The following is a 13,369-nucleotide window of genomic DNA, read 5'->3' as shown; positions in this document are numbered from 1 at the left end:
GAGCAGGGGCAGAATTTCCTTCTGGCTTATTAGGTCCTGTACGAATGTAGGTGAGACTCCGGGCAGCAGATGGAACATTGTTGTTGGTGAGTGTGGATCCATGCTGGACACTTGCACTGCCCTCCCCACCTGTTGTGGATTGGGAATCTCTCTTCCACTGCAAGCTCCGGGCACCAGATTTGATTGGGGGACGAGCCCTGAATGCACCTGGGATGCCCCTTGGAAAAGGAACTCTCGCAAGCCTAGCAGCAAATGGTGATGCTCAGGGCATGCGAGGCCAAGTCATCAGAGAAGCAGTTTCTTGATTGGCAGAGCCTCTCTTGACCACCTGCAAGAAGAAAAGACAGAATTTAACTTGCTCAGCATGCAACAAATGTCGGAAAATAAAATGTCCAGGGATGCCTCCACACTAATGCGACCACTAGGTCACAATGGAGACCACCCTGTCAGATCATATCTAGATGATGCAATCAGTGGTCCAACATAGCAACACTTCAAATGTTTCTTAGAATGTTTACCAAAAAAAAAAAAATTCCTAGAATGAAGAAGCATTCATGAGCTTTCAAGGAATGTTCATAAAAATCTAAGATCAATTGTAAGTGGTTCAATTTACCCATTTGTCTGCTGATCATAAAAATCCAGCAACCAGCTGGGTGGTCAGAATACACGACCAGTAAGTTCCGGACATGCACAACCATTATTCAATCTGACACACTTAACAAAAGAATATTACATATTTACATCTAAAACACAATTCAGATGTGGAATGGATCACCAGTCCAACTAGTCTACAACCATTCTGATTGGATAAACAGTATCAAGATGGGTATCAAACAAAAATTTGGAGAATTGTTCAGGACCGAATGATCTACAATTAACCCAACCTGACTATAAGAAGGACCCTCATCCCAATGACCCTCACAAACTTGCTAAAGAACAAGAAATTTCATCATCAACAATTAACACAATCTATGTAAAAACAAATTATTTCCTTATTTAAGTTAAATTTGACCATAATAGCATGTTTGTAATTATTGATTTCTTTGTTCAAAAGTGAATTTTCATTATTGTACTCTCCAGGAATAGAAGTGTTTGTCAAACGCTGTTTCTGTTCTTTTCCTGTTCTAAAGCCATTTCTGAAATAGTTTTACCAAACGCTGTTTCTGTTCTGCCAGAGTGTCTTCACAGCATGGAATCGAAAAAGAACACTTCTGTAAAAGAACCACTCTCCAGGAATAGAAGTGTTATCAAACGGCACCTAATAGTACAAAAGTGAGGCATTTACCTTTGTTCTATTCCCATTCTCTCTCTCTCTCTCTCTCTCTCTCTCTCTCTCTCTCTCTCTCTCTCTCTCTCTCTCTCCCTTTGTCTTCTAACCTATCCTATCATCTTTCCACCTCTTTTCCTCATCTCATCTCTTCGCTTTCAAAATACCCTCTCAATATTCTCCTTTCATGTCTATGCCGTTAGAATTATATCCTAATCACTTTATTCTAAGAGCAATATGTTCTCTTCCTTTTTCATGTTTTTACTTTTTGTGCTAGTCCCAACATTGATGGCCAAATAAAGATCCACAATCGGTCAGCAATGGGATTCACCGAGCCACACTTATTCCTACACTAATATATTATTGTTATTTTTTTGTAAAATATTATTAACGTTGCTACTAATCCAACTATCTACACCGTCTGCCACTGAACTAGAAGCTTTAAAAAAAAAGTTCATTCCCCCCCCCCTTTCATGATATTTGAATTTTTTTTCTTAATTATCTTTGTCCTTGTTATTGCATTTCTTGTTGTCTTAGCAATATGGGTTGTGAGATACAAAGAAAGGTTCTAGTTGTGGTCATTAACAATCTTTTTAATTTCTACTACATTATTTATTTTTGTGAAAAAATCCTATTACACATATGTAAACTTAAATAGCTATGAGATGGGACATGGGTGGGAACTCGCCTTTATTCCTAGGACTTGATCATCCTAGTTGGTGCAGAATAAGTTGACTAGATCATCTATGAAAAGCATGTGTGACTTGGATTGCATGATAGAATATGATACTTTGTCGATCTAATGTCTGCCAACAAAAAACACACATCAAAGCAAATAGCATGCCCTCCAATAATATAATTTCACATTAATATCGTAGGAAAAAAAAATTATATTAGCTTGGCACAGGAAACACTTAGATTGGTGAGATGAAAAGAACAGGAAACACAAGCGGGTGATTATTCTCTCAATCTCCCATACGTCTTCTCATTGGTTTTATGCTCTACCATTTCCTATGCCAAATCGACAGAGTTCTCCCATCCAATATTGTATTATATCTCTCAATTTTCTTAAAACAATTATTTATCCCTACATTAAATACTTCATTAATTAAATGTTAGGAATAAAATAACGACAATTAGAAGAAGGTTTTAATTTGTTAGAGTTCATCACTCTGGTAAAAGCAACTTCCACCCTAAATTTTGTTTGGGAAGAGATCTTTAAACCATTGGGGCAGGTTACACTAGCACTTTCTATGTCGATTTCTCTCATCCTCTTATGAAATAACATTGATGTCCTTTGATATTCGATATCATTTTACCACACCTCATTGATGCATTCCCTATGCTGCTTGCTGAGAAAAGAAAAATGAAAAAGTTTCCTATGACATCAGAGTAAGGTATTGTTTGATAGTCATTTAGAAAAACGTCTTTGATGTTTTTTTTTGTTCTATGAGAACAAAAAAAAGAAAAAAAAATGGAATAAGTGTTTGGTGTCAAATTGTGTTTTTCATTTTTTTTTTTTTTTTTTTTTTTACAAAAAGAGACTAGAAACACAAAATGATGGAATGTAAGGTTCCATCATTTCAGTTTTATTCCAAATACAAAAAAGTGAACAATTAGGGCAATCGTTCGTGAAACAGGTTCACCAATCATCATCTTTTTTTTAAATGGCATTTAGATACAAAAACTAAAAATTATGTTTTTAACATGAAATGTCATTTATGAAACGAAGGGTCCGTTTGATAACGTTTCAGGAAACGTGTTTCTGCCGTTTCACATAAACGGAACAGAAAGATTTTGATAAAACTGTTTCGTTTCACTTGTTTTAAAAAATATAAATTGAAAATTCTACCTATTTATGGTTCAAGAAACGATTCAAGCGAACTTGTTTCACCGTTTTTGGAAGAGACTCGTGGCCATTATTTAGTTGGTTACTATCGACTTCCAGAAACTTGACTTATCAAACACTTTCAACTCCATTTATTTTTTCTATAAACGAAAATTTATGTTTCTGCCGTTTTTTCAAACATAAATGACAAAAACGTTATCAAACGGACCGTAAATGATTACTATACACAGCATTAAGAATTCCTTATGCCGTTCTATAATTCATGACTTCCAGACTGATACTTTATGCTAAGACAGAATACGGTACAATTAAGGCCCTGTTTGATAACGTTTCTGCCGTTTATGTTTTAAGAAACGACATAAACATAAATTTCCGTTTTTAGAAACAGAAACGGAATTGAAGGTGTTTGATAAGTAATTTTTTTAGAAGTCGATGGTAACCAGTGAAAGAATTGCCACAAGTCGTTTCCAGAAACGGCGAAACAAGTTGAACTTATTTCTCCTGGGTTGTTTATTGAACCATAAATAAGTAAAAATTTATATTTATATTTATAAAAATAAGTGAAACAAAACAGTTTTATCAAACGCTTTTTGTTCCGTTTCTACTGTTTCTGGAAACAGAAACGGCAAAACGCGTTTCTTGAAACGTTATCAAACGGGCCTTACTTAACGGTTCGGTCTTTTGCTCTCTCGGTGCGATCTTCAATAATAATATGAGCCCAGGCCCATGCTGTTCCGTTTGCACTTGTCTCACGTACACGCCAGCGAACAATTTAAGATCTAGGAACAGACAGGAGAGGCGGGCATAGGGGGCAGAGAGGCATGCGCTGCGGAGTCTGCTAATCACTCGTAGCTCGCTTGGTTGCAACGCGGAGCGAGTAAAGGCAGGTCAAAGAAGAATCAATGGCGAGAGGAGAACAGCCCGAAGCAAGCTCTGTTGTTTCTGATCTTATCGACTTTCTTAACGCTTCTCCCACAGCATTCCATGCAGTTGGTAAACACTTCTCGAACTCATCTCTATCTTCAGCTCTCTCTTTCTATATCTTGCTCTGTCGCCATTTAAATTTTCAGAGCTAGTCCTTCCCCCTTCCCCCCGCCCAAAAACGGAATTCCAGAACCCTAGGTTTCCCCCAGTAGATTATGGGTTTTCTTAACGTCTGCACTTGTCTCAGACGAGGCGAAGAAGCGGTTGAAGAACGCAGGATTCGAGCAAATCTCCGAGAGAGAGGAATGGAAACTACTAGTCGGGAAGAAATACTACTTCACGAGGAACTACTCCACCATTGTTGCTTTCGCGATCGGGAAAAAGTAAATATGAGATTCATTCCGTCAATCATTTTATTGTATTGTTGACTTTGTTCTTAATCATTGTCCCTGGAATTGCGGAATTCTTTGCTAGATATGTTGCTGGAAACGGGTTTCATATTGTTGGTGCACATACTGACAGTCCAAGCCTGAAACTCATGCCCGTCACAAAGGTGATTTCTATTATTTTCTTCAGGTATTTCTTTTTGTGGATTAATCTCTTTTCGGGATTTCAGCTAGTGAAGGAACTTACCGAATTATGGCATTAAGCCAACCTGGAATGTGTAGTTAAGCATTTTTTTTTTATGAAATCCAATTTGGAACCTTGTGGAATTATCTCAGGTAACTAAAGGAGGATGTTTGGAGGTTGGCGTCCAGACATACGGAGGTGGGTTGTGGCATACGTGGTTTGATCGCGACTTATCTATTGCAGGCAGGCTGATGATAAGGAAAGGAAAAGGTGATTCTGCATCTTACTGCCATCAACTTGTGAGGATAGAGGAGCCTATAATGAGGATTCCTACTTTGGCGATTCACTTAGACAGGTCTGTTTGAAAATAGATTTTGCCCCACTGGATTGCATATCTCATGATATTAAAGTTTCTGTTTTCTGGTTATTATATGATATAGATCATGGGGCTTATGACCTGTGTTTGTTTCTATACCTTTCTATGCTTTCGGCTGTACCATTACCACTGATGAATGTTTTTGTTTTGTCCTCATTGAATAGAGGTGTTAATGACGGATTTAAGGTGAACACACAAAGTCATCTGGTTCCAGTATTGGCAACATCAATTAAGGTGATTTCGAAACTATGATTTAAGTTGTGTTAAGCCTATATTTTAGACCGCAGCCTTATTTGTAACCCCCGTTGTATTAGTCCAAGTGTTAAGCCTGCTCCTTATGTGGCTTAGAGAAAAAAAAATGGGGTCTTTTTATGAATAAAGGGACTAAGTGTTGTAATGAGAAGACTTGTCTTATTCAAAGATGATGAGGCATATGTTACGGGAACAGAGCTGATTTTGTACTTTGAATCATGGTGCTTTTGTGTTCGTGATGTGGACCATAGATAGCTATTGGCTAAAAAAATTCAAAAACCAAAGAGGAAGGTATAGAAACATGCATGCAGTTGGTGCATTTTTTGTTATTACTTATTTTGCCCCAATTTGGTGATGTTTATTTTGCAGGCTGAACTCAATAAGGTGGTGGCTGAGAGTGGTGGTGTTGAAGATGGAGTTCAAAAGAGGAACAATGATAACAAGAAGCATCATTCACTTCTATTAGAGGTTGATGAAATTTTGCTTGCATTTATTTTTTTCCTTTTCTGGGAATGGTTATAGTTTCAGGAACTTAGATAATTAGGTTGATGGCAAAAAGTGAAGAATGTGGAAATCATCCAAAAAAGAAAAAAATAAAAAAGTGAGAATGTGGACAAAACCATATTACTACTAGCATAGGTGTTTATTTGGTTAAATCTGAAATTAGTAGAGCATTTCAATGATACCTTTTTTCTTTGTATTTGTTTTGTCTTTGTTCCAGCTGCTTGCTACTCAGGCTGGATGTGAACCAGATGAAATATGTGATTTTGAATTACAATTGTGTGATACTCAACCAAGCACTACAGCTGGTGCTATGAAAGAATTCATCTTTTCAGGAAGGCTTGACAACCTTTGTATGTCGTTTTGCTCTTTAAAGGTTAGAATTCTAGCTTCTCATCACAAAAAATGAAGAGAGAGATAGGGATTCCTGTATAGTCTATTATATCTGTATCATACATCGAGTTAAACCTTATAATCTATATTGCTTCTACCTTGTTCAATTCATTACTTAGTTTCTATTAGTTGGTTTTAAGTTTTTGGAATTTTATCCATTATAAAAGGGAGTACCCAGTGCATGAGGATCCTGCCACTACGGGGTCTGGGGAGGGTCATAACGTACGCAGCCTTACCCCCGCTTCGCGGAGAGGCTGTTTTCCGATTTTTATCCATTATAAATACTGCAAATATTGGTTAGCACCGCAGAATTTAAGATATTGCTAAAGTACCTGATTGCACATGAAAGTCTATTTATCATAAGCACACCATGCAGCAGAACTCAATAATGGTCACATATACTGTGTACTGTATGTGGAATTGAAATTATTATAAGGCATGAGTGCATAATAATCATCAATACACATCAAACATTGGCTCTGAAACTGCGAAGCACATCCAGAAGCTCCAGTACTTTTCCAAGTCATCTTCTTATTATCCTCGTATTATTGTTGTCAATATAATTGCAGTTGTTAGAGCATTGAAAGCTATTTAAGCTAAGGAAAATGATACAGCATTAAAATTTAAATGGTATGTTCTGCTTGTATCTCGTATCATGATGGAGTCATCACTTCCATATTAATATGTTACTTGCACATCATAGGCCTTGCAAAAACCTATGGTCCTCTGTACGGTCAAAAGAATCTGGGAGGCTGATTTTAGTCACTCAAGATTCGCCTGAGTCTTGAGAGAGATGATAACCCATCCATAGGAAATTAATGTAGCTTCTGCATTGGACTTGGGTCTAAATTTATTTTTGTCGGACTTCCTCCAGATCTCTGGAATTCCTTGGGAGGTTGACTGTTTCTTATCATGTCTTTTCTGCAACAAAAAGTTTTACCTTCCAAGGGGAAGAGAGAATCTCCTTCTGGCTGCTGCTTGTTCCGAAATTAGGAGTTTCCTTTCTCTTAATTTGTCTAATGTGGAAGTAGTTTCTTGTACTAGTTTCTAAGGTGGGTCATTTGTAATTTAGTAGGCCTTTTATGAAAAAGAACTAATTTAACAACTCTTACTTAATCATTGATTTATAAAGAGAAAGCTCTGATGAATCCAATGATGCTAATTTGGAGTGGTACATCTGATGGATGTAGGTTATTAACATTGTTGACTGATAAACTGGACAAGATTTTTTTTTTTGGGTCGAACTGGACAAGATATATGGTACTCAATCTACAGTTTCAAAAACACATCTCATTAATTTACCTGAGATAATTTTACAGAACTACTGGTAGATGCTGAAATGTTTACTCTTTTCCTTAAACTTATCATTGTTCTTCTTTCTGGATGTATTTTTTAAGGGGAAAGAAACATTTTTTTTTATCAGTTTTATCATTGTGGAGCTCATTCTCATTTATTAGTATATGCATTCCAATTTAGGCATTGATCGATGCGACATTGTCTGAAAGTAGTCTTGAGGATGAGACTGGTATAAGAATGGTGGCGTTGTTTGATCACGAGGAAGTGGGGTCTTCTTCCGCACAGGGAGCCGGATCTCCAGCCATGTTGGATGCTCTGGCAAGGGTCACAAATTCTTTCAGCTTAGCAAATGCCAAGGTAGGCACAGTTCTCTTATCCATTCTAGATTTGAACTTTTGAAATACAACAGACCTCGTAATTGTAACCATTAGTTTATAAACCAATAATCTCTTGGATCTAGTATTGTTTTGAAGATCCAACTTGGTTTTGGTCTATAGCACTCATTCACTAATACTGTGCATAAGAGAATGTAGCATGTACAGTTGCTGCTATAATATTTTCTTTTTTTAGCAGATTATATGCTTTAGTGCTCCAGAAAATTTCTTTTTTCTTTAACTCACCTTTCATCGCTCTGATGCTCTTATTCACCATTTGTGGTGAAGAAAATCGAATTAAACTTGAGCATGATGAATGACAGATGGTGTGGATAGGTTCCTTCTTCTTTTCTCCTCTTTTTTTTTTTTTTTTTTCACAGTCCTTTTTTCTTATGCATTATATCGTAAGCTACGTTAGAGCAGGAATTGTTTTTTTATTTTGTATATTTTATTAAAATGAAAAAGTAAAATTATATATATATATATATATATAAAGATTAAAGATATTCACGTAGTACTTATTACCATTATTATGTATCTAGAAATTGTATTCTCGTTTGAATAAAGTAAGTAATATTTTCGCGTGTAATTTTGTTGGGTTTCAGATAAAATTAAGCATATTTTCTGAGACCGGCCCTGCAACAACATGGGTCAGGATTGTGTTTTGCGTAATAAACAGCTATAGTGTTAATTTTAAAATCCCATGACAGGTTGGGGCTGATTTGGGCTCATCAGAGATAGGGCGACGTCAGACTAGGATTAAGCAAAAGCTGTTTTCTTGCCATTTTTTATTAGTAGATGTGCATGCCCATCCGCTTGTGTGATCTCTCAATGGGCCGCCCTTTAATGTATGAAAAAAAAAATTCCGCTTTTTTCTTTATCATCCTCGGTCCTCACAACCTTTTAACTTACCATTATCTCTTGCTCAGGTTCTCTTTATCAAATGTGATTACTGAGTATTTACAACAACAGCATGGTTGTTAGAATTGATGGTACATATAAGTTTGTGTGGCCCCTTTGAAAGATACTCCCCTCTAACTCCCTCTCCCTTAATCGGATATTTGAAAGCTATTTCAGCAGAGAATTTCTAATTGGTGATCTGTTTTTTCTCTGCAAATTCCATAACTTCCCAATTCTCCTCTGAAGTCAGTCATAATAGCAGTTGATTCTTCTTTGAAAAATTCCTCCTTTTTTTTTGAGGGGGGGGTTGTAGTCCGCAATGACATGCCTTGTGGTTCAACCATTGGTCCCATACTGGCAAGTGGCGTGGGAATCCGAACAGTTGATGTTGGGGCCCCCAGTTATCAATGCACAGCATAAGAGAAATGTGTGCTGTTGATGATGTGAGGTATTCTTATGAACATTTCAAGGCTTATTTTCAGGAGTTCTCTCAGCTTGATGCCAAAGTTTGCGTGGATATTTAACTCTGAGCTCTCTACCATACCTTTGGGGGCTCTAGTACTATTAATCCTCAAAACCTGTCTGTTTCTGCATATAGTACTATAATCAGTTGTAATAACAATCAAGAAGGTGATTTTATATTTGTATTTGACATATTGATTCTCGTAAATTAAAGGAGTTCCCCAGCAAGAGCTTATTTAAACTTATCTGACCTCTAATCCTTGGCTTTCAGTCTTTATTGAATATGGTCCCAGTAAGAGCTTATTTAAACTGTGTTCATATAAGCTGATATGATCAACACAGGAGACAGGCGCCAGGGCCATCAAACAGGGAGTCAGCAGAGCAATATCGACAACTCAAAACAGTTTGTCGAATGTGTCCGATTACAAAGAAGATCCATGGTTGTGGGAATTGCTTACTCTCTTATCTGATATTTCTAAATCTTTGTAGCTTATTAGGTATAGTTTTTTTCGTTTTTTTAAATGGACAGATGACATCTTCTTGCTCATCAACTGCCTCTTAAAGTCAGATTAGATAGACCATCTGAAACTGGATGAAGAATAGATTATATTAACTTATTTGGAAAAAAAGAGAAGGGGAATTGGTGCTTAACATGCACATGAGAATGAGTTGAGACTGAAACGGGTAGTTGGTGGAGCCTTACCAGTCACCACACCTTTTCACTTTCAAATGGCAGATAATGATGCGTTAGGAGCTGAAAGAGTTGGTGGACTTGAAAGCACAGGAAGATGAGTTGAGACTGAAATGGGTAGTTGGAGTTGGTGAAGATGTGTCTGTAGATGGTTGTTGGTTGCTAGCCATGGCCTCATGGGTGGGTGAATCATCCGGGGAGTCAGAGTCACCTATCCGTATATGTATTCTTTACCTACGGTTGGATGTTGACATGTGTCTTTTGTTTCCATAAATATCCTTTTATACACTCTTAATGACAAAATATGAGACAGATGAGGGCTTCGCTTGCGTAGGTGATCAGGTCTTCTCATTGGTGGGAACTGGGAACTGCAAACTTTTTCTCCTCTTTTCCAGATGGTGTTTGAAAAGGCGTGCATGTGCCATGTGAGAGTTGAAGATCCTTAACGGCCTGCTTAATTTTATTTAAAAAGATAAAAAAAGGGTAAAGAAGGGGAGGGGAGAAAGCCATAAAAAGACGGACATTACGAAGACAGCCAAGGAAAAGGACGAAGAGTTTGTTAGGGTTCGGTACACCGTGGAAATAAATTATTGAATTTATCTAAATACCCTTTACTTTAGTTCTTTTGCCACGTTTGTCCCAGCTTATGCTTCATACTGAAATAATGGATCCAGGGTTTTGGGAATCGGTTTCAGGTCGGTATCAGATGCATAATATGGTATGTACATAGGGTAAAACGGTCAAAATCCATGCTGGTATCGATATCTTTGGCGGCAAAAACATTCATTCGATATGAATTGATGCATGTTGATATTAGTATTGGTATTGATATTGGTTTTGGAACTTACCGATGCTACACAGGTACCGTAAACTAAAATCATGAATGGCCCCAACTCCAATTCTTTTTCAACTGTTACCACAAAGGCCAACAAAGCTGTCTTCAGAATAAATTAAGGGAGAGGTTTCCAAGAAATTGATATAGAGAGCATCAATATACGGTTCTAAGTATTGCAATTGTATGCATATCAGCCAATATGTTTTAATATCACCCGAAGATAGATGATATCAATGCTGATTGGTTTTATTAGCAAAAGATTCACAATCACCACAAGTAAATCAATACCACTCATGTGCATTATGTCAACTATCGACATAATCTACCACCAAACCTACTACAATGTAATAAGGATTTATAGAAAAAACTTATAGCCCCTAAGCATTAAATCTCAATGGAACCACTAATCTAAGAAATAACCAAAATCATAGGGTTGGAGGGTTCGCGAGGTAAAGGCCGGCATGGACCATGGAGTCTCCATGGACTTTCTTATCGACCGTAGAGCCATGCGTGGCCCATGGAGAATAGAAACCAGTAGGGGAAGGGACATAATGGTAATTTAACAAAAAATCAGGAAAAGGTTTCTTTTTTTAATTTGTTTTAATAAAAAAATAAAATAAAATAAGGCATCGGAAGACCCGCCGTCGCTGTTCTAAATCGTCAGTCTCTTGTATTATATTGCTCTTAATCTTGAGGGTCTTTACTGCTTCACAGGAGAATAGAGAAGAGAAGAGGAGAGGAAGAAATTGAAAAAATAAATTATGGCGAGTTCCGCAGCAAATTTGGAGGATGTACCCTCTATAGATCTAATGACGGAAGTTCTTCGCCGCATGAAATGTTCAACTAAGCCAGACAAACGCCTCATCCTTGTTGGTAAATTTTCCTTTTCTTTCTTATGTTCTTTCCTTGGTGTTTTAAATTATGCAATGCGGGAAGTTATATTGAAATTGGTGACGATTTAGTTGTGGGAGGTTGTTTGTTTGATGCGTTTGGGGTTCTTTCTTTTGGGTTGTTACTCTTGATGGTATTAAATCTTTAAATCTGCCATGGCTTTAGTTTCTTTGATGTTCTTGGGTGTTGTTACTGTTGGATCTAGTTTTGAACGCTAGCTGGATGAGCTTGCTTCCGCTCTTTCTATTTTCCATCTGAACTCTTGTTGCTATTGTTTGTGTTTGTGCAAGTCTGGTTTTCAATTTTAATTTGATTTACTGAGAATCGGAAAAGACTGAATGTTATGGAATTGCGTATCCCGTAGGACATACTGATTTCCCTTTGGCGATTTGAAATTTATTCTTTTATTAAAGTTTTTCCTGCAATTAAAAATGATAAAGAATTTTCTTTTTTGGCTTTATCGAAATTTCTTAGATATCGGAACTCCTTATGCCTCTGAAAGTAATAGCCCTCCCCTCCCTCCCCTCCCTTCCCATCCCATCCCAAATCAACCCTATTTATTATAGTATCCAGCAACTAAATCCCCCCCACCCCTTGACCATACTCCATTCCAAGCAACAAAGAAATTGGTTGCCAATAGGCAACATTTTTCTTAGTAGAACTATCACAAGCGGCTTTTCTTGCTGCTGCTTAGAGAAAGGTATCATTCTCAGTATCTTGGGTCCATTTCTGTAGTGTTAGGTACATTGCAATAACCCATCTTGGTTTTTCCTCCCTCGCAGACTGGAAGTCTTTGGGTCTGACATAACAAATGCTTTGGACATGCATATAAAAAAAAAGCTGTACCCAGTGCATGATGTTCCCGCCACTGCAACTGTCATATTATATGCAGCCTTGACAAATGTTTCAGACATGTATATATTCTATATTATTTGAGTGGTTTAAGAGAAATGGCATGAGAGTTTCAAAGATCTTGGTAAAGTATCACATAGACCATATATAGTTAACTATCATCTGAGCTGCTAATTTTGGTGTAGAGTTTTTAATGAACCATTGATTTGTGGACCACTGGGTCTCTGATCTAGGTAGAATTTCAGCTAGACCTTTTGTCATGCCACAAGTCTAGTCTCCTAGGTCAGCTTGGGCCTTAGTTACTCCATGGTCATATAAGCCTTAATGACAAACATTTTCTATTTCTGATTTCTTCTGTTAACTCAATTTTTCATTATAGGGACAATTGAGAACTACTTGAATAAATAATGATTGATAAGTTAAAAGAGTTTTTAGTTGGGGTTCCCACAAGGGAGGTTTATCTTTCCATGTGGTGAACTGTTATTGGGCTTAAGTTTATTATGTGAAATAGATTGACATGACAAATGTATTGAGGCCCTCTGGGCTGCCAAGCTGCCACATTGAAGGTCACGTTTCACCTATACCTCTTAGCTAGGTGAGTCGTATAGTCAATCTGTCCCTAAAAAATATAGCTACTGGAAAGGTAATGATTTAATGCGGATCATCACTAAATATAGCATTTGTTAGCTATTTTTGATGACCAACTATTAATCCACTTACCTTTCTACTACTGCTTTCTCCACTATGCATGCATTTCAGAAATTTTGTACCTTGTACCATAGTTTTATGTTGAATTGGTGATTCTATATGATCCTTCCGATTAACAATAAAATGGAGTGGATTTCCTCGTTAGGTCCGTCCTTTTATCAATGAAGTTCACATTGATTGTGAACTGGGCTTACTGCCATTAACCCTCAGGGATTTTTTTTTTTTGTT

At 37.1% G+C, this 13,369-nt stretch overlaps 2 protein-coding genes across 2 annotated transcripts in view; both read left to right on the top strand.

The window, feature by feature from the left end:
- Window positions 1–3,890: 3,890 nt before the first annotated feature.
- On the top strand, window positions 3,891–9,653 carry LOC122094016 (probable aspartyl aminopeptidase). Its single transcript, XM_042664603.1, has 9 exons — window positions 3,891–4,109; window positions 4,288–4,423; window positions 4,515–4,593; window positions 4,763–4,965; window positions 5,151–5,220; window positions 5,608–5,706; window positions 5,960–6,115; window positions 7,609–7,785; window positions 9,507–9,653. Exons 1-9 carry the CDS (start codon window positions 4,019–4,021, stop codon window positions 9,651–9,653), a joined length of 1,158 nt encoding a protein of 385 aa, XP_042520537.1. The 5' UTR covers window positions 3,891–4,018.
- Window positions 9,654–11,349: 1,696 nt separating this feature from the next.
- LOC122072089 (adenylate kinase 4) overlaps window positions 11,350–13,369 on the top strand; it is a 6,639-nt gene continuing 4,619 nt past the window's right edge. Inside the window, exon 1 of the mRNA XM_042636635.1 lies at window positions 11,350–11,563. Within this exon, the coding sequence (XP_042492569.1) occupies window positions 11,452–11,563 (112 nt within the window). The 5' untranslated portion in view covers window positions 11,350–11,451. The remainder of the gene's footprint in view (window positions 11,564–13,369) is intronic.

Source organism: Macadamia integrifolia, chromosome 2, assembly GCF_013358625.1.
Source record: "Macadamia integrifolia cultivar HAES 741 chromosome 2, SCU_Mint_v3, whole genome shotgun sequence".
Lineage (NCBI taxonomy): Eukaryota > Viridiplantae > Streptophyta > Magnoliopsida > Proteales > Proteaceae > Macadamia > Macadamia integrifolia.
The sequence above is the reverse complement of the archived record's forward strand: the minus strand, read 5'-3'. Positions and strand labels throughout refer to the sequence as shown.

Bases quoted from the DNA above. Each gene is read 5' to 3' on its own strand.
- LOC122094016 (XM_042664603.1), top strand. From the start codon at position 4,019: ATGGCGAGAGGAGAACAGCCCGAAGCAAGCTCTGTTGTTTCTGATCTT. The intron at 4,966-5,150 runs GTCTGTTTGAAA...CTCATTGAATAG, and splicing joins TTGGCGATTCACTTAGACAG to AGGTGTTAATGACGGATTTA. The intron at 7,786-9,506 runs GTAGGCACAGTT...TGATCAACACAG, and splicing joins TCAGCTTAGCAAATGCCAAG to GAGACAGGCGCCAGGGCCAT.